The sequence below is a fragment of the Plodia interpunctella genome, chromosome 6 (assembly GCF_027563975.2).
Source record: "Plodia interpunctella isolate USDA-ARS_2022_Savannah chromosome 6, ilPloInte3.2, whole genome shotgun sequence".
In the NCBI taxonomy this organism is placed as follows: Eukaryota; Metazoa; Arthropoda; class Insecta; order Lepidoptera; family Pyralidae; genus Plodia; species Plodia interpunctella.
This window is the reverse complement of record NC_071299.1, coordinates 7853556-7875217: the sequence shown is the minus strand read 5'-3', so window position 1 is coordinate 7875217 and position 21662 is coordinate 7853556. Positions and strand designations below refer to the sequence as shown.

Below are 21662 nucleotides of genomic sequence, written 5' to 3'. Positions count from 1 at the left end.
TTATTGTAGGCGAAATTACGGAAAGTATTTCATAGACTCAATCAAATAAATATTTTCGCATTTTTTATTTTTTACTTTTTTAAATCCCAATAAATGCCCATAAGTAGCATAAGTAGGTATGCTTTAATTATCAAATTTCTCTTGAAAACTGGTATACCTATCTATAATATTAATCGTAAATGCGTCTGTGCTTTATTTAACTTCGTAATTTCCGTATACTATATAATACAGTTAGTATGTGGGTACCTACATAATTTACTAAGAAAAAAAATATCTAATTAAGAACTTACTTAAGTAGGTACTTATTAGTTTAGTTAGGAGGGATTCTTTTCACTGGGTTAATTAGATTAAAGGTGGTTACAATCTAATCCATTTCTCAATACAATACCTATACACTTTACTTTTAATGAAAGGGCAAACTAATCTAGGTCATGCTTCTCCAAAATCTTTTAATTTTTTTGTAAAGCTTATATAAATAACTAGGTTATTTTTTATTTCCGCTAACAACTGTTAAATAATCTGCTTCCAAAAGTTCAATGCAAAGTCGTGGTAATGACCAGAATAAACATAAACACACAACACGTTCGGTCATAAAGACATTGTGTACAAATGTCACTTCAGAGAAATATGAGTCAAGTTTCTTGTCCTTCCTTTCCTTTAAGCCGGTCAATTTCATGGCTAACTTATTTACGATACGTAGTTTTAATTATGTATACCTTATAGGTAGGTAGTTACACTTTACAATGAGCTAACGTATACCTAATGTATCTTTAATCCCTGAACTTAGTAGTTCTAGCCGCTAGACCTAGATGGCAACCACATTTCGGCGTTTAGCCGTAACATAAACATTTCCTGTTTCAGTTTTTAAATAATGATGACAGAAAATAATATCACTTGTACTTACATAAATCATATCTCATGGTTAGTGTCTTATTTGGCATTATTCAATAAAATTTTAAATAAAATTGGAACAGAGATTTAATAGAGATTTTGATTGTATTGTAAGTAAGCTTAGAAGTAAGTACCTATTTTATTGGAATAGACAATTAATGTGCAACAAGGTTGGAGACGTATTTACGGACGGGTGTAAAATATTACATTGTAAATAAATACATACTTAAATGATAGGTACATAAATAAATGTACCAATAAAAATCATATATTATGCCTATATATGACCTACTGATTATGATTATGCATCTGGCTATCTTATGAAAATGATGGTTGACTTTTAGAAAAAAACCTACGCTCTAAGTGCCCCTTAAAATATTGTAATAATGTTAAATAAACAAATAATAATAGGTACTATAAATATCTATCTACTTGATCTAATACCTAAGCAAAGGCAGAGGTCCGCTCATTTCGATCTCATCAATCAAGATCTACCTGCTTCCTAAACTTCCGCGCATTATGTATGGCGCGAGCAGATTTGTGGGAAGTTAATGCTTCCAAACACCCACGTACTTGACCACACAATGACGGTCGACTGCGGTCGCTAAAGGTTATAACACACCTGTTTTATTTAACTACTTCCTTTTTCCCTCTGCTTCGCCTGAATTTATCCCGGGAATAAGATTTTTTCAGAGTGACTTAGTATCTATACGAGTTTGTATGTAAGTAGAAGACTCATAGGTTTTCGGAATTTCATTAAAATTGTTCGAATAGATAAAGAGTGAAGTAATAGCGTTTATATTTATGATCAAAATGAATACACAAACACACTTTTGCATTTACTATGCGGCTATCATACTTATCTCCCTGCATCGACATTTCCCGAATAATACGATTTAGGGAATAAGTAAGTACCTTCTACAATTTGCCTTCGAGGCAGAAGTGAATAAGCATTGTGTGAGCTTGCGTATAACATTTTACACCTCATCAATGCTTTCCATCAGGCCAAACTAGATAGAGGTCAAACGCACTGGAATTTCTAAAGTAGATAGATACCTACGTAAGTACCTACCTATATAACGCGACGCAATAAGCAATTAACAACTTAAAAATGAACATTTTGATAAGTTTTGAAAAGCCATAGATAAAAGAAATATTGAAAAGCGAATAATTTACTTAAATCTACTCTACAAGAGCAACCACGACTACATGCTTGCTCTTGTAGAGTAGTTGCCAAATAACAGCATACATATTTTTATGAGCATAGAATATTTTAGCGTGTCGTGTCTGCTAGAACCTTAACGGCCGGTATACATGAGATCTTCATCTCATAACGAATAAGTACGCATATAATTACTTTGTTGTTATATTCCTACGTCAAGCTTATTAAACTAATATTAATCTTATCTGCTACCTTACTAGGTATCCGACTTCCATCACAGTAGGTACCTAATATTACAGATGCATCTAAATTTCGCAATATCTGTAAAAGGTGACTAAGTTATAAGCACTAATTGTAATTACTTTAAGATCATTGTAACACTTGGTTGGCGAATAAATAATATGAATATGAATTTTACTTCCTTTTTCAGATGATCTAAAAGTTATGTTTCGAGTGAAATATAGCTCTAAAAAGAAGCGAAAGAATATCACAATAATGCATCCGCTGAAAAATCCGGCATTATTTAACAGTGTTGCTGTAAGAGGTCTGCAATGGAAGACCGATTTTCAAACAACAAAAAAATGTTATTAGACACTATCAAGTTACAATCTTAATTCCGTGACAAATAGGCACCAAGAACGAAGATGTAACAAGTTGATTTAATCAGGTACCGACTGCAAATTGCATATTGTTACTGCTTTTCTAGTTCAAGGCAGGCATAGAGTAGATAATAGACTGTGATTAGTACCGTTAGGAAATTTTTTATTGTCTCGCGATTAGTCGCCGAATAAAGCATTTTGGATACTAATAGCAATAAATAAAGATCCGTGGTCAACGCCCTCATAGGCGCACGCCGCATGGCTATAGCCCGACCAAAACTAGACTTTCAAAAAATCTTGTATCAGCCTTCTAGAAATTGTACAGTTTTGGTTTTGGTCTGAAATTGAACAGTTTAAAACGTCCTGGAAAGAGGTTCACGACACGACTGAATTCGAATAGAGCAAAAACGCTATGTCATTTGTCTTCTTTGTATTCCTTTGTAACTTATTATCTACCTACCATAATGAATAGGTAACACTACTTACATTACAGACGGAGCGAATATCTTAAGGAAAGAGACAATACTCCTTCAAATGAAGAGAATAAATATCCGAATGAGGCTTTTGGGTTTGACCGACAACAGCAAAAAATATATGGATTGGGTTTGATGTGGTATAATTTACTCATATAAATAAATATAGAAACAAAAACAGTATGTATCGTTTTTGTTTCTATGTAGGTAGGTAGGTATTTTGTGTTCGTACCAAATCATAGGCTCCGATTATTTTCCGCTGTCAATATGCATGAAAAAAAAATATAATTAGGTATATATAATTGTTATCACTTCGATTCGGGATTAGTCCTATCCTTTTCCGAGCTATCTTTTAATTGAAAATTTTATAACGTTTTTGCCAAAGAATCACGAACGTTCAAAGCAGACATATGACTTCGGTCCCGATGAATATTCAAGAAATTAAATATTACCAGAACAAAGAATATTACATGTATGCACCTAAGTACTTTGTAGCTACGTCGGACGGAACCCACCCATATAAAGTAGGTACGCAGGACAATAAGGAAAACCCATGTATAATCATAATCAGACACGTCGTGACTACGATTACAAATAATAATCATTACAGACACCATCGGAATCGAGTTTATCTTTAGATTACATAAGAACGTCCTTCGATTCGATTTAGCCCAGGCGTGAATCGATTCATTGCGCTAGGTAGCTGAGGGCAAAATAATATTGCACGCTTATATCCGAGCGGTTACTGAATTTTGGTTCACAATCGTTCAAACCTTTTACAATTGCAATGGGTTTGTTGTGCAAATCGTTTTATTTAGAGATCCGCGGACAGCTCGAATTTATTTATATTGTTGCAATCATATTAAAATTGCTAAAACCTGTACCTAAACAGCTAAACAAAAATACGCAGGTAATCAATCATCTAGGTTTTGGGTCTAGGACCTAGATAACGAATTTTTTGTCAATTTCTATACATGGTTACAAAGACAGAATTCGACAGAGCTTTTAAAATTTCATCACTTTAGAAGACACGAAAAATATAGCCAGAACCGCTATATTTAGGCAGTGCTCGTAACTGATCAGCGGAATAAATCCAAAACCAACGCAAGGTCACGTCTCTTGATTGAGTGCCTTTTGAGAAACTGGCTTCAAATAATTTTTAATTTACTTCCATGTGTATTGCCATAGTTTCTTCACTTTACGAATTTGCCCAATAGTCAGAATTACGGAACAAACAAATGAAATAAAGTAATACTGTTTATTATTTATTGGATATCGCCGGCATATTACTATGTCAATTTAAAATGCAATGTATAATGTATCACTTCGAACATTTATGCCGAACACTATTTGTACACAGGACAACATACACAGATCATGTTTGGAAGAACGTCGGATGAAATGAGACTTTCTACTTTTTATCTGGTGTGCAAACAATAACGGTATCGTTATTGCCCGAAAATTACTTTTGCACAAATATGAGATCTATCGTTAAAGGGTTATTATAACTGTTGTTCAAAATAATAGCTTTGCAATTTATTTTAAATATATATATACTGTTAGATTTTTGTGCATTTGTGTTGGTAAGTACCAATAGCTTTCATGGTATCTTAATAATTACCATTATTAATAAAATCTCTTTGATTTCGTAACCTTATAAAAAGCGAAATAATAATAATACTGTTGGAAAAATTGATCAGAAAATATGACAACGAATTAAATAGATGTTATTATGTTCCTGATACCAGTGTTATAGTAAATAAAATCACAAAATAGGTTTTGGCAACTAAGTTATCCTTAGTAGTCAATATAGATTCGACTATGTCCTACTATAAGCAACGTGTAATTTCTCTATACACATTGCAAATGACCAGAATAAAATCTCGTTCATTTAGACGAGTATGCATACGCTAAATGCGTAGCAGATGGATTTCATTAAATTAAATAGTTATATCTACGATAACTTGATAAAATAATCATACTTAAAATGTACAGATTTATTCAAGTCAACACATGCCTTTACATGTGAGTCATAGTTAACAGCAAAAATTTGAGCCTAAATAATCACTAAAAATATCGCAAAAAACCTAAAATACTACAAAAAAAATTACTTTCGAAACACACACCAAAGAAAAAATAGAAATTTTGGTAGTAAAGTATACGTTTACAATTTCAGATCACATTGTAATACAAAACATTGATAAAGATAAGAAAAACATGAAAATAAGTTAGATATGACCGCCACATCTCACGGGCCTGTTGAATGATTAAATGAGGACTAATTTCTAAGATATCTATGGGCGCCTATCTAAGCTATACTTATTTAGTTTGATAAATACTCCATACACGCTTAAAACTAATTCAGCAACATATCACATCCATCGACCGACATAGCCATAATAATGGAGAAACATCACTAAACATCAATTCGTTCGCTCACTCCTGAAGCGCACTGAGATTACATCCGAAATTATTTATCGTAACAATTGTAATCACATTGCTATAGATGCGCGCTACACAAATTCGAGTAAAAATTGTATTATAAAACTGCCAATTGAACATTATAATCACAGTGCGCGTCTAGGTTTATGGGGTTGAATATGTACTATAAGTTCTACACTCACTGGTTGTTAAAGTTTAGTTTCACGAATTAAATTATTCACATACATTTAGTTTGTTCACTCGAAATCGGCATATACTTATTAGCATTCTAATAATGTATTATTATGTAAGTACTAAAACATATCATAGAGTTTGCCGATGAAAAATGTCCACTTTGAGATTAGTTCCTCTTGCCACGGTAATTCGTCACACCGATTGCTACGCCAAACGATTTCAGGCTCGAACGTCGTCCTCCATTTCAACATAAACACTGAGAACTAAACAATGGGAATACGTCGTATTTTAACTGGAAGTTAACATGCATCAATTACAAAATAGGAAATAAACACTACCGTCACTTAAATCGCGAATACAATCGGTAAACTTTGCGGGAATCACGTGTTTAAAGTCACACTTATGTTATTATTTCGAGTATTTTTCACATTTTAGTCAGCCTAGTCTACCACTGTGGATTGGGGGGCAGGTAGTCCGGGGCGTGCGGTGGAGCGGTGGGCGGGGCGTAGGGCGGCGCGGCGGGCGGAGCCCCGTACGGAGGGTAGTACCCCGCGCCACCATACCCGCCATAGTAAGCGGGATTGGGGTACCCGCCGTACCCCATTCCGTATCCTGTTACAAGATGAATAAAATCATATTTTTGCAAATTTGAATTATAAATTTTAAAAAAGAATACTCATTGCTGTCAATATTGATGTAACACGACGGAATAGTGTTTGGACCTGTCTAAATGATATGCAGCGATGTTCATATTTATATCGACCGGGTTATAAATAATTCCAAAGAGGAACAAAGAATTATCATACAATTTTTCAGGCCAGGTGTTCAATTATGTATTTTTACTTATAAGTTCAAACATTCTTTCGGAATTAAATTCTTTCGGATCAGGTGTCGTACAAATAAGACAAACAAGGTACATGAATAATCAATAGTATCAAAGATATGTGACAGTTTTCAATTACGTACCTGGATATTGTCCATAGCCTTCAGGGGGTGGATTAGGTACGGGATAGGCCTGACCGGGTACGGGATTGGTGGACAGCGGCGCGGTGGGCGGGGCTTTATCCAATCCAGGTGAAACGCCCGCCGGATGACTAGGAACTATGGACCCTCCTGAGTGGTGCATTGCACTTAAATGTTCGTGAGGAATAGGCATTGGTTGCCGACCAGTCGAGGTGAGGATCCGCGATTGAGGCATAGAACTCTCCACTGGCGCCACTGAAATAGTATTCTGCTCGTTTTTCCTAGATTTCTGATTCCCCGGCCCTAACAAACTGGACACGCTATGGGACATCCCCAAATTCGACGGCGGTAATTTCTCATTCTGCAATTCGGGCGTGTCGACCTTGTTTGGAGACTTCTTCTTTTTAGATTTCATGGCAGGCTTCTCCTCGCTGTTAGGCGAATAAGACTGTGTAATATCATCTAGGTTCTTGCGGAAATCGGGCATTCCTTCTTTACTCATTACACTAGCCGTTCTTTCTAGCTGACTGAGGCTCGATTCGTTTTGCGTTCGACTGCCCAGACGTTGGTGTCTGTAATTTTTCAATAAATTTGTCTTCTTCCCCAACCGTTCTTCAGATAATATTGCATCCATGGATAAATGTCCATGCTCCACTGGCATCCTTTCGCTTTCCATTGTCATATCCCCGGACATCGGCCTTTTGGACTGTTTTGAAGAGCTTGAAAGATCCAGTGTCTCTCCAGGCCCAGATCTGTCTTCAAAGTTGTCTTCCGCCGGGAGCTTTTCGTCTGTCGTTAATACTAAAGGTTTAGAATCTTCACTTCGCTTCTGTTTGTCTGAACCATCTGATGATTTAGAGTCTTCTGTACCGTCAATTCTCTTATTATCCTGATTTCCTATATTGATTTCTCTTTTGCTAGCCGAGGCATTTTTACTAGATTTAGGTGCTTCATCATCGCTGTCCAGAACCTGCGTATCGACATCGGATTCAACGTCCATCTTGCCTGCTGGATTACTATCACTATTATCGTCCGATTTCTTTGTATCCCTAGGTATCTTTGTAATACTGACTGAGCCTGGTAAAGTAGGCTTTATTAATCTAGGGTGGGGCAAAGGCGACCTTGGTCTCATGCTAGAGTATGATTTCAGGTCTCCTAGTCGTGACCGGAGTTCTGCAATCTTTTGCCCCTGTAACATGGGCCTCATCTTGTGACCCATCATGTTGGGCCGAGCCATCACTCTCTGGAATCCTCCTCGAGGGGTCCGGGATGTAATAGTTATTGCTGAATTGTTCTTCAATGCCCCAGGGATGTTTGATATTGGTCGACTGCCTATGACTGAAAAATAACATCATTGATATATAAAAACATTTCAGTGTTAGTTAAAAAATACATAGTGTAATGGAGTGTTGAAGTTGCGATGAAAAGTTATGTTTGCATTATTAAGTGTTCACTGTACAGTGACGCATACACTACTTATTTACTTCTTTACACGTGCCTTGGAAGTTGGCTGTAAATTTCGTTTTAAAATTTTTTCACATCTATCTGACGTAGTCATTTTTGAATATTAAGTTAAATAAAGAATTTTAAATTTGACTTTTTATATATTCTAAATAAACTACTTAATACAAATACCTTTCTTTCCTATAGGACTGTCCTTGTTGTCGTTCTTTTGCCCTCCCAAGCCCTTGAAAGAAGTTTTGATGGCTATAATCTTGCCGGATTCGAGCTGCATGTAGATGCCTTTAGGCGATTTCAGCACCATCACTCGCTGGCCCGCTTTGAGAACTATATTAGTCTTCTCCGCAGAATTTGTGGGAATCACGACATCTGCAATAAATATTTTGATAAATTTCAGTTTTACTTTTATGGCAGGAAGGCTTCCAGACCAAACTCGCTCTCATCACGTATGTTCATGGTATATTCTTCTTGGATAAATTCGTGTGGTGGTATTATTTATATTACAAATATATCTTCATCGTTTTATAATAATGCTAATTTTGACAAACGAAACTATAAAGTATTTAGCCCTTTGATTTCATTGTTTTGTAAGTTTGAATTTACTTCGGGGCTAGCTCAATCTGTGCGATTTGTCCTAATATATTTACTTTTTACGTTTGTATTGCGACCGACTTGTATGAATAAGGATCGTAGTTTAAATAGGCGTATGAGTATATCGCTATAAGTTTGCGCATATATTAGTTACAACAGGATGTCAGTAAGCAGAGTGGTGCAGACTGACCGAGAGGCAAGGTCATCTCCTGCGCAGTCATGCCCTGCCGCCGCCAGACGTCGGCGGGTATCCAGCGCGCGGCGTGCTGCATGGGGCGCACGGAGGCCACGGGTCGCTGCACCAGCGCGCCGTCCGCGCCGCGCACGGTGCGGTACGCGGTCGTCGGCTTCGGCGCCAGCGCCGCCTTCTTTTCCAACTCGTAGCTGTCAGGTAACATGTCCGTATATTTATATAGGCTATCTTCTATCGATACTAATATTATATAGAGGAAACATTTGTATTTTTGTTTGTAATTAATAAACTTGATGAAATTTGGCACAGTGATAGGCGAAAGCTTTACTTACTGTAATAATATTATAAAGAGGAAAGATTCGTAATTTTGTTTGTTATGAATATACTAAAAACAACTAGGCTAATTTCGATGAAATTTGGCACAGAGATAGGCATAAACTTTAGGAGTGACATAGGGTACGTTTTATTATGCTTTTACCGTTTTTCGAGGCCGAAACAGTCACAGTAGTTTCAGTTATATATATAAATGAAAATGCAAGTAGACTACGTCTGTACATAGGGAATATTAAAGTTTCTTTTTTTACAATTTATTTCCAATTTTTTTTAGAATTGTTGTCTGTCGCGCATCGCCCAATAACGACTAGATGGAATTTGATGCGATTTTCACAGCTATATAGTGGGATAGTCTTAACTTAAAATCTGGTATTAGTTTCATCGCGATACGTTGTTTAGAACCCGAAATATTGACAGTAATAAGTTTATTAGCGAACGAAATTAACTAATTAATATACTAGTGTGAGTTCTGACAGATTTTTTAGTTGTTACTTCTAAAGGAGCAAACTCTTACCCTCGTTGCGCCAATCTCTTCTCGGCACTGGACAGTTTCTTCTCCTTCCTATCAACGAGTAGCGACTCATGCTGGAACGGCTCCTTGCTCAGCAGCCGCCAGTGCTGCGTGATGATGCCTTGCATCAGCATGTCGATGTACTTGTCTTTGTATTCCGACAGGTCTTTGGGTTCAGATTCCTGGAAAAGAATGGTTAATTATAGAAGAATACTTGTAGTTAATGCGGTGGGGGTCCGGTGGTTAAGACCAAACCGAAAAGACCCAGGTTCGGATCTCACTTGCTTTTGTTGTTGCTACAAAAATTTACAAACCAATCTGACTCATGTATGTATAGTAATTTAACCAACATCTATTTTCAGTAAAGGAAACATTGTTAACCTGCACTATATTGATGATTTATCAGCTAGTGTGTGAAATTGAGAAGGCAAACCACTCCATTAAAAATGCCCGGGAAGTTGTTGTGTGTGTTATATTCCACATAATGGCCACGATCCTCAGTCATGAGGATTAAGAAAAAAGAAAGAAAGAGATAGCCTCCGGGCGCAGCTAGTGAGTATACTATTTTATCATTTATTTAATTTACCATTTTATATTATTAAATTTTTTTTGTTCTCTTATACACTAAAAATAACAACAAAAAATTACATCACAAATATGTAAAATATTAATCAATTAAGGAAAATAACATTGTCTTGTATGGTTATTTATACCTATTCTACTATCATAAAAATGAGCTTAGTTTTATGTACCTTCTCATCGTTATCGAAGCATAGATTAGTGATTTCTTTCATAGAGAGCACCGCGTCGGGGTTACACTCGTCCACCACTCTGTCGGCCATGCCTTGCTTATTTATTTGACGATCGTAGATCTTCTTCTCAAGACACCAGTCCATGACGAAGCGGTACACGAAACATGGCTTCCTTTGCCCGTATCTGGATAATAATATGAATTGTTAATTAATAAAGATAAATGTAGACCGAAATAATAATTTCTTTTTTAGCAACTAAGGTATGGAGAACATAACAGTTTTCAGTTTTATCTCAAAAGATGAAGGCATTTTACGTTTTGTAATGTAATTATGTATGACCCTATGTGCCTCTACCTATATTCGGGTAAAATCTTGCAACTCAATTTTGAATCAGATATCTTCACCTGATTAAGCTGAAATTTTGTACACACGTTTAGTTTGAATGACAATGCACTATTATGATAAGCATGACCTGACAGTGCACCCTGAAATGGCTCCTGACGTGGGAACTCCTCAACGGTTTAATGCATGATTTTTTGACACACATTGAATAAATAAGATCTCTCTGACAACAATAAAAGCTTGTATGAAGTCATAGTCACCTGTAGACTCTACAGACGGCCTGCGTATCGTGACAGGGGTTCCAGCTAGCGTCGAACACGATGACGCGGTTGGCGCCCACGAGGTTGATGCCCAGCGACCCCGCGCGAGTGGAAACCAGGAACAAGTAGATGTTGGGGTTGGCGTTGAACTCGTTTATGAGTTTCTCGCGTTCTAAAGCGTGAGTGGAACCGTCCAGTCCTAAAACGATACGTAATATGTTAAAATTGCTAAGTTTTATTAGTTTAAATTTCGTTAAATGTAAGTGTTAAAGCAAAAAATACTAGATATTAATGTTTAAAATTAACAAAGAAATAATTAACAAAGAAATAGTTATTTTATTTATAACATTATATTTAGTTAACAAGTCGCAGATAGTCCTCAAAGTCCTTAAAGTTATTAAATTGCTTTAGAGTGTAGATTGTTAGTAGTTGTGGTATTTATTAGTAACACTATGGCTACTTACTATAGTAATTAGTATTTCTTTCCCAGAGACAGTTCGTTCCGGGAATATAATTTCTTTCTAAGAAGTCTTCAATGAGATTCAACGTAAACAAACTTTGACTAAACAATAGAATTCTATCTCCTAGTTTTATACTTTCATTTAGCAGATAGAAGAATAGCTCCATCTTCGCGGAATTCTCAATAATGCCTGGGATGTAATCTTTCAACAATTCCGCTGCCCAATCATAGGTCATTTCCTCCGCTTTCTTGACAAGTGCTAATTCTTCTTCTCTATTCGGCTTCTCCTCCTTTTCGCTTTCCTCTGATTCAGATTCATCATTCTTCTCCTTCGATTTTTTCCTGTCCTTCCTACCTTTCGCTTTCGGCCTACCTCTGGGTTTTGGCTTCTCAGCCTTCTTACTCTCCTTGCCCTTACGTTTCTGTTTGCCTTTCTTTGTATTCTTCTCTTCTTCGTCAGATTCCGATACATCTGTTTTCCCTAACTTGGACTCTTTCTCAGGTTTCTTGGCAACAATTTCTGGGTTAGGAACATCTGCAGGCTTAACAGGAACTGCTTCTATTAGGAGTTTCTTACTTTCGTCTTTGACGATTTTCTTAGTGTCTAAATCTTCTATTTTCACTTCGCCGTCTGATTCAGATTTTATCTCTGTTTTTTCTTCGGCTTTGAGCCTGTCGACTTCAGTCTTTAGTTCCGTTATGGGCCATGAAGTAACTGGGCTGCCAGAACTGGCGCTGCCCAAAGGCGGTTTAGTTTCTAGATGAGGCGGGAAGGGATACTGATTCGGATAGTTTCCGTTACCATTTCCTGATTGGTAGTTAGTATTAGGAGGGTATCCGTAAGAAGGATCAGCGTAGGATGGAGGAACATTAGGTTCAGATTTGATTTCATTAACAGGGAAACCAGCAGGATTGGGCTCCTCTTTAATTGCTGGATTCGGTAGGGCATTTTCTGGCTGATTCGGAGGCAAGTTTTGCGTATTATTCGGATAGCCAGGATAATTTTGAGATTGGGAATTATATTGATATGGGTTAGATTGAGTATTGGGGGCGTAGGCGGGATCTCCGCTATAAGGCGGGGGCGGGTATGATTGGTTCGGGTATTCTTGTGAGGAAGAATTACTTGGGTAAGGCGGAGGGACAGCGTTAGCATTATATTGCGGATACCCTGGCTGATTGTATCCGGGGTAAGGGGGGCGTTGTTGGTTGCCATAGCCATCTTGGTTGTTCTGATAAGGCTGCATGGCATTTCCTTGATACGGCTGTTCGTTTGGAGGCGCGTTGTAATTAGGGGGATATTGTTGGTTGGAATAGTCTCCATGGGGAGGTTGGTTGTTCGGGAACTGTGGGTTGTTGTAATATCCTCCAGGATTGCCGTAATAGTTCCCGTTGCCCCAGTAATTTTGGTTATATTGTTGGTTACATTCGGGGTTGTTTTGAGAATATTGGTTAGGGTAATTGTTGCTGTATGGCGGCTGCTGTTGGTAGTAATTACTGTCGTAGTTTTGATTGTATTGTGGATTGGGCGGGTAGTACCCGGAGTTGGAGTTCTGATAGTTAGGCGGGTACGGCGGATAGGCTCCGTGTTGGTCTGGTCTGTATTGGTTTGGTCCGTACGGTCCGTTAGGCTGGTATGGGGGATTTCCGTATGCATTTGGCTCAGGTTTTGACGGCATGGATCCCGTTGTTGTGTTTGGTGGTATTGTTGCAGCTGGTTTTTTAGGTGCACCCTGCATAAAAACATCAAATTCAATATACTGATGATCACATTTGAAATAATTTATGCTCGCTATTAAGGTACTTTAAATTAAAAACATCTGAAAAGTCGGTACTATCCTAAAACTTATATTAGCTTATGTCAGACCTCTTATTAATAAAAAAGTGAGATTAGGTAGAATAGAACACATTTTGGCTAAAATAATGTTTACGGACTAAGAGGATAAGAAGGATAAGAAAGCAAACCTATGTTATATATATCTACCAGATATCGTTAAAAATTGTGTATCACAAGTGTTGAATAGAACAAATTCAGGCAGAATTATCAGGCAGTTTGTCCTCTAGATTACAATATGATTTTTTTTATCAGAAAATGATGGAACAGGCCCTAAATGAAAAACCCTACTGATTTTACTATATTTGATGGCCATTGTAAATAAAGCGTAAATGAAATATAAGCTGACCCGTGGTTTGGCGGGCCGCCGCGCCTGCGCCTTGCTGTTCCGCGCGCGGCCGCCCTTGCTCCCGCCTCCCAACTCTTCCAAGTCTAAATCCTCCTCGATGGCTGCGTTCACTTCGCTACGCTTCCGAAGAAAGTGGTACAGTACATCTGGGTGATTCCATATCTAGCGAACAATGAGATATTTTTATTTTTAAATAAGGTTAATTTAGTTTTTATTTCAAAGAATAATCTGAATCCATTTCAAGAATGAACAATCCATTTTAAAAATAGAGGCTTTTAAGTTCTTACAATTAGGCTATCGAGACAAACTCGGCCGAATTAAGCTATATCTTTTATGTATAAGAAATTATGAATGCGTATAAAATAACATTTTTTTTAAGTTGAAATTGGGGAGTAATTGCATGCGTAATTTTTTCAGTTAATTTGCTCAGTCATATCACGTCTATTATAAGAAAATACATAAAGAATGTAGGTATGTATTGTATATTCAACATTATTGCGAGAAATAAAATGTATCTCACCTTACAACAAATGGCGAACGCTTTCAACGGGTTTGGCACAGAAGTGGAGCGGACGACCTCGTTCATAAACCTGTCATACAATTTGCGTTGTAATGGCGTCATGCGGACCAGGAGCACGTACTCTTCCTTCTGGGGCAATGTTGATTGTAACACGGCGTGAGATCGCCTGAAACAAATAGAAGATTTTGTACACATGCAAAAATATGAATGGGGTTGTGTCAGCTGAGATTGCATTTTTTAAATTTGGGACTGTTAAGTATATTAGACAAATAATATAAAGAAAATATAATTTTGTACAAATTATTCTTTGTATTTTGTATAAGTATTAGAAGTATTTATTTATTATTTATCAGTATTATTATATATTTTTTACATATGTACCAAACGCCCGCCCATGTTTCGATCTGGATCGCTAACACCCCTCAAGAATCACACTATCTATTGGTGAAAACCGCATGAAAAGCGAACAGACAGACGCGGCAGAGGATTTTGTTTTATGATATGAAAGGATTACTAAATGTTTACTAACTCTAATTACATCTATGATACACCTAGATGATACATCTAGAAAACAGAGAGGTGTGTATACTCTATTTTTATGATTTCGTGTTTGACCTCTTCAAATATCACTCTTAGTGTTACCAGATTGATAAAACTCAATGAATTTTCAGTGTTCATAGATAAATACACTCTTATGACTAATAGCATAAGATTCATTTTACTAACCTCTGAACAAAACCCACTAGCAACGAATGCAACACATGAGCTCTATACCGCATGAGCCTGATGTCCTGAGGCGTGGAGTCTATACACTGTCCGTTCTGTATGGGCCGTTCGAACATGTTGCAAAACTCAGTCTTGCTGCCGAGGTAGTTGGGACGAACGAAGTCCACCATGCACCAATATTCCAATAGGTTGTTCTGCAGTGGATAACCTAAAAATAACATTTTAAGTTATATTTACAAAATCACATAACACATCAGCTCATAGCCAGAAGGCTGAACGCATGATTTCACAAAGAATTTTTCTTTTTAGTTCTTTTTAGAGTTATTTTAAATTAATGTTTAACAATAACTTCATCTCTCTTGGGTGAGCTCTCCATATAAAGAGAGCGCAGCCTCAATAGTAACAAATACATATTTTTAGATATGATAATTAAAACGCAACAGCCACTTCATTGAGTCTCCAAATTGTGTAAAATTTTTAAAAATGATCTTGAAATTATGGGTTACAATTTTTTCGTTCTTTCATATTCATCAAAATGTCAAGTACACATATCTTACCAGTAAGAACCACTCTCCGTTTTGTTCTCATTTGTTTCAGAGCATATGAAATATTAGAGTGAGAATTCTTTATTCTATGACCTTCGTCACATATCACCAAATCCGGTCCGGGACGAACCAATGCCTCATACATTTCTGTAATAATAAAAGCAAAATTTACTTTTCCTCTTTTCGAAAATATATTATATAGATTAACATTTCGCCATTTCTATTATTCATATGTTCATAAATCGGCCTTTAATCAATGTATAAAATAAATTTAGCTATTAGAAATTAGCATACCATCCAATAATTTTTTATCCTCCACCGTAGGAGAATTTTCCTCCTTCTTAGCCACTTCCTCTTTTATCTCAGCGTCCAATTTCGTTTGGGTATCTCCGTCCTCCTTGTCTAATTTGGACTCGTCGGAAATCTGTTGAAATAAAGCATGTAAAATAACAGGAACAGTCCATAACATATCAAGCTATGCAAATTTATTGCAAATTCTTCAGTTCCTGCCTCTTATAGATTAGAGTTATAAAGTGACTTGATTCATTTATTTTTCTCTCATTTTGACATTTTCAAATACAAATTTTGAACAAAAATACATAATTTTTTTCAATGGTATTCGCAAGGGTATTTTTTCAAAACTTACCTGAGTATCTTCATTGACCCCATCTGGTTTATCCTTCTCCTTGTCTTTCTCCGCTTCTAGCTTCGCATCTGCTTTCTTTTTCTTACGAGGTTTCTTATCTTTTTTCATACTCAAAAGTCTGTAGAGTTCATAACCTATCATGAGTACGCCACCACTCGTTTTCCAATCCTAGAAAAAAAAATGTATAGTACATAAAATAGGTAAGTACTTGTTTATATTACACTAGCAGTACTAAACTAAAAACACAATAAATTATACACCGAAACCTTCCTCAGGAATCACACAATCTATTGTTTAAAACCGCATGAAAATCCGTGCTGTAGCTGGAGACTTTGTTTTATAATATATAAGGATACAAGGATTGGTCACATACAAACTTTGCTTTCTAATAGTTATTGAATTATTGATCGTCTATTATGTGAATCCAATGTACAGTTGGGGGCAAATATTTAACCCACATGTTAGCTAGCAGGTTAGGTAGCTGAAACGTACGTATTATCTGCCCCAATTTATTTAAAAAACTTAGTATTCAATTTATCCAATTCCGTATTTATTATGAGAATTTGTAAGCTCAATTTCTAAGAACAAGAATGAAAAAACGAACAAGAATGTTGATTAAATAGGGTTAACTAACCTTAACAACTTTGGCTCGCATCTGCAGCGTCTTGTGGCTGTCGTTGAGCACGTAGATGGGGAAGTTGCGCGGGCGCACCGTGCCGTGCGCCGCCAGCGGGCTGCCGCTCGCGTCCAGCGGCAGCCACATGTTGAACTCTGCCACCTTACATCAGGAAAAAACATACACTATATACTGTGGGGATTTCGGGATAAAAAGTACCCTATGTGTTATTCCAGGTTACATTCTACCCGTATACCCAATTTCATAACAATCCATTTAGTTGATTTTGCGTGAAAGAATAACAAACATACACCAATACTCAAAAACTTTCGCATTTAAAAGTTTAGTAATAGGATGTATAATTCATCTATAGATTACTTATGCTTATGGAAAGACGGCTGAAATAAAGGTAACATGCGGTGAAATATAATATTTCCAATTTCTAACAGTCAACATATTCACCGGGTCTTACAGCTTTTACTAAAATCAAAATTTTGTAAAACCTTTTGATAAAGAGTTTCAGTAATAAACAAATAACTGAGACATTGAGAAATTCACTCACCCAATTTTGTAATGTGTTGATTGGCATGATACACAAAACAGTTTTGGAAGTGGTGTGCCTTAGGAAAATATCACAGAAGCATACAATTTGCAAAGTCTTCCCGAGACCCATGGAGTGTGCTAGAATACATCCGAATCCTGTGGATGTTGAAAACCTTTCCACAGATTCTATGATGTTATCAAACAGGAACCTTACTCCACCGACCTGCAAAAAAATACATTAACATTGTAACATTTGAAATTAAGAAATTGGGACCTCAATTAAAAATTGCATACATAAGTTTCAACTTTACATAGATATAAAGCTAATGCAAAATAGAATCTCAATCAACATAAAACTCTTTTATTGTATTGAACGTAAGTAGTTAGCACAAAGCTACATAAATTAGTTGTCATAATTTTATAAAATATGATTCAAAAAGTCACAAAATTTCATTTTCTACCTGATGAGGTTTGATAACCCTCGCAATTTGAGGTGCCAAGAATATGTCTTCTTCGTTTTCAGGATGTCCAATGTTGATCAAAACACGGCCTTGCTCATCAGGTATGTTGTAGGCGTCATTGACATGTAAACCTGAAAATATATATTTATAACTTTCACTTATTTCCCACTTACAACTACTACTGATCAAGCCAATCTATTTAACCAATCTGGATCTGGATTTTGAACCCGTTACATATGCAGTAGGTGGTGCATTCGCTGATTAGCTAGTCCCATTAGGCCATGAAGTCTATAATGCAATAAAATTTGCAAGCAATGCAATGAATAATTTGTTAATCCCACATATTGAGTGGGCACATTTTATAACATGGAAATATTATTATCTATTTAGGTACGTTTTTTCTTCAAATAAATTAGTGAACAGAGTATTATTTCTTCTGTAATCGTAGTAATTTCATAGATATATTTAAAATGAACAAATTCAAATGACCTAATGAAAGCCAGTTCATTATGAATATAAATGTGTAAAAAATATTTTCAAATAACAAGAGAAATTACTAAATCATACCAGAGTTATGGGGGTCTTCTTCGGCTTCAGGACTAGGCGGCACTTCAGAGTCCGACAGCATGATACAGTCGTCGGAATCCGATGACGACGAGGAAGACTCCTCACCACTACTGCTGTCAACTATTTCCACAATTGATGTTGACTGTACAAAGAGACACATTTTACTATTACACTTTATTTCGTTTACTATATTACACAAATACAAGTACTTATACCTATTTAAGAATGCTTAGTGCTATTGTGCGTGAAGCATGCTGGTGGTGTAATGGTTAAGACGCCCGCCCGCCTGTGGATCGAAAGATTCCAGGTTCTAATCCTAATTGTGCCACATGAGTTTGTATACCAATCTGACTCATGTATAGTAGTTCTCATAGACCACCAATTGCTTCCGGTGAAGGAAAACATCGTGAGAAAACTTGCACAATGGTTGATTATTTACTTGTGTGTGAAATGGAGAAGGCAATGGCAAACCACTCCATTAATAATGCCAAGAAAGTTGTTGTGTGTGTTTCATTCCATGTAATGACCACAACCCTCAGCCATAAGAAATACGAATGAAAAAGTGCTATTGTAGAATACTAAAAATTACACATAATACAAAAGGATACAGAAAATAAACTATCCTGAAAGAATAAATTAATAAAATACAAGGCACCTCTCTTTTAGTAGTTCCAGATGTGGTTGGTTTAGGTACTTTAGTAATCTCCACTTGTCCATGCTTAACTGCAGACTTTTTCATTTCTCCAGATGGCAATTTCATAAGTACTGTGTTGGGCAAGCTGAAATAAATATGGCAATATTTTAAATCCATGAACAGAATGGATATCACAGCACAGTTAATAAGGAATACACATACTTCAGTTTATGTCCAGGACCTTTTTTTAAAATTGATGAACCACCTTGTAGCAGTGACAAAGTTTTTTGATGTATCTTGTTCTGACGATTTAATGCTATTTGCCTTTGAACCTGTAAAAAAACATGGTAAAGATACATAAGATACCCATGCTGGGACATGGAACATATGATGAGACACAGCATTCCTTTCCATAATGTATGTGACAAGCTATTTAGTTATATGGTTTTATATATGCCAAACTATGTTACCTATACCTGGGTGAATTTCACTGTGTTTCATTAGTGTCGCACATTTGTTTTTAATAAAGAATTTGTATTAACATTGTACCAGTACTTATTTATAAAATGGGATAATTAAATTGATTACTGTGTATAGTACAATTTAATAAACACTAATGAGAACAAAATGCTTGTGAAATTCACCCACCTATGTACACAAAATAAATGAAATTGAATGAAAATGTACTTTTTGTTTCAAATGAATATCAAATTATAATCATGATTTTTACTTTGCTTGTACTACGTCGTTTTAAATAACAATAAAACAATATTTACCTCTCTAATAATCCTCTGTTGTTCTTGAACACGAGCTAGACGCTCTGACTCCTGACGCTGTGCAGCCAAAGTTGATGCATCTAGATTTTTCTCATCCATCACTTCTCTGATGTTACGACGGACATTTAATGCACTCAAATTGGCTTTTTTCTGAAATTGTTTAAAAAATAGGTAATTTCATTTGCGTAAGTACACTTCTAATTTTGGTTAATCCAAAAATTGTCAATTTCAAGTGTATTGTTAAAATAGATGGAGATAAGTTATAAACTTGAGTGACAAGGATTATAGTACTTACATTATCAAGGCCATAAGGCAAGGCAATTTAATAGAAAGCATACAAAAAAGGGAAGTTCATCAAATAAATGATGTTTTTTAAATACAAAATTAACAAATTTAAGCCCACAAATACAATAAAAGTGTGTTTTATCCCAAAAGTATAATCAAAAAGGAGTGGAGTAACTTACCTCCTCATCAGTATCAGGTTTCATTTCCCCAGATTCAGTAGAAGGTTCTTCGCCCTCATCTTTCTTAGTTGGTTTGACACTTATTTCACCCATCTCTTTTAATTTTTCAGTAATATCAAAATCTTGACTACCTTCCTCTTGTTTCATATCCAATAGTTCCTCAGCTTTTGGACACAGCTCACTTCCTTCTACTTCAGATATCTCAACATTCTTATTTGTCAAATCTAGGTCTCCTTCATTTATGATATCAGTTATAGATAATGTTTTCGGCTCTTCACATTGTTCACTAGTATCTTCTTTGTCTTCTAAAGGTACCAACATTTCATTTGGTTTATTTTCAACCATGGCAGATTTCTTTTTAGTTTCTACTATATCACCGGTCTCCGGGTCAATATAACTGCCATCTTCTTCATTTAACTCAGTCACAGCATTAGGATCAACAACAAACTCTTCTTCTGATAGTCCATCACTGTCAGATATACTACTTTCACTCTCTAAATCACTTAACTCTAGTATATTATTACCAACTAAACTACGAATTGTAATACCAGTGTCTTGTTTAAGTTTTTTTGTGAAATCGTGAAATGTTTTCACTGCTTCCATTTTTCGTTTGTGGCTCATAGGTCGGGGGCGCGCAGCAGGCCGCCGGCGGGAGTTCATAGCTGCTGCTTGTGCGAAGTGCGCCCGCTGAATCCTAGCAATCGTCTCTTCATCGTCATCACTGTCCCATGTCTCATCTGAATCTTCCTCTTCTTCCTCTTTACTAATTTTCTTCTTAATTGCTTTCATTCTGCTACCGTTATCCATAATGCAGATTAAGTTTGATTCTTTGATTGTCTCCAATTACCTCGTATTCCTGTTCAACCTAGCGTGAGTCGTCATAACTATTGTCTTTTCTCGCCAATCATAGATAAAACATTTAAGTCATTCTTAGTATTCAATGTTTGTTTAAGAGATTTGAAGAAATATTTCCATTTAACACAAACAAATCCTTTTTTTCAAGATTCTTTGTAACAAATTCACCTGGACGCGGCTTACAAATTTGCAAAATGCAGACGGATGCCGGATAACACATACAGCACTAGAAACACTTGTCTTTCCTGAAAAGTATCACATCAGGATTTATATTTGTTTGTTTACAGGATTTAATTATCATTAATAATATAATGTCTGCAATTAAAATTTAGGAAGCCATTACTTCCGCAATAAATAGCCTATTTGACTATAGAATTGTGTATTCGACAAGCGTGTTTACAAAAATTATACAGACGTCAGATAAAATACGACGACTTTAATGCTTGCAGCTGATAAGATATAAAATTGCTTGTGTCTATGAATGATATTGGAGTAATTTATTAATATTTTTTGTAATGCGCC

General features: G+C 36.1%; 1 protein-coding gene across 1 annotated transcript; it reads right to left on the bottom strand.

Moving 5' to 3' along the window:
- Nucleotides 1-4377: 4377 nt before the first annotated feature.
- Nucleotides 4378-21522, bottom strand: LOC128670606 (uncharacterized protein). The gene is made up of 22 exons (XM_053746398.2): nucleotides 20286-21522; nucleotides 19822-19971; nucleotides 19268-19377; nucleotides 19067-19190; nucleotides 18412-18553; nucleotides 17845-17975; nucleotides 17403-17606; nucleotides 16859-17002; nucleotides 16225-16392; nucleotides 15873-16002; nucleotides 15591-15725; nucleotides 15034-15241; nucleotides 14308-14473; nucleotides 13788-13949; nucleotides 11612-13337; nucleotides 11148-11346; nucleotides 10546-10729; nucleotides 9797-9975; nucleotides 8947-9140; nucleotides 8340-8534; nucleotides 6708-8042; nucleotides 4378-6353 (listed from the first exon to the last, which is right to left on the bottom strand). Exons 1-22 carry the CDS (start codon nucleotides 21090-21092, stop codon nucleotides 6187-6189), a joined length of 6960 nt encoding a protein of 2319 aa, XP_053602373.1. The 5' UTR covers nucleotides 21093-21522; the 3' UTR covers nucleotides 4378-6186.
- Nucleotides 21523-21662: the final 140 nt, after the last annotated feature.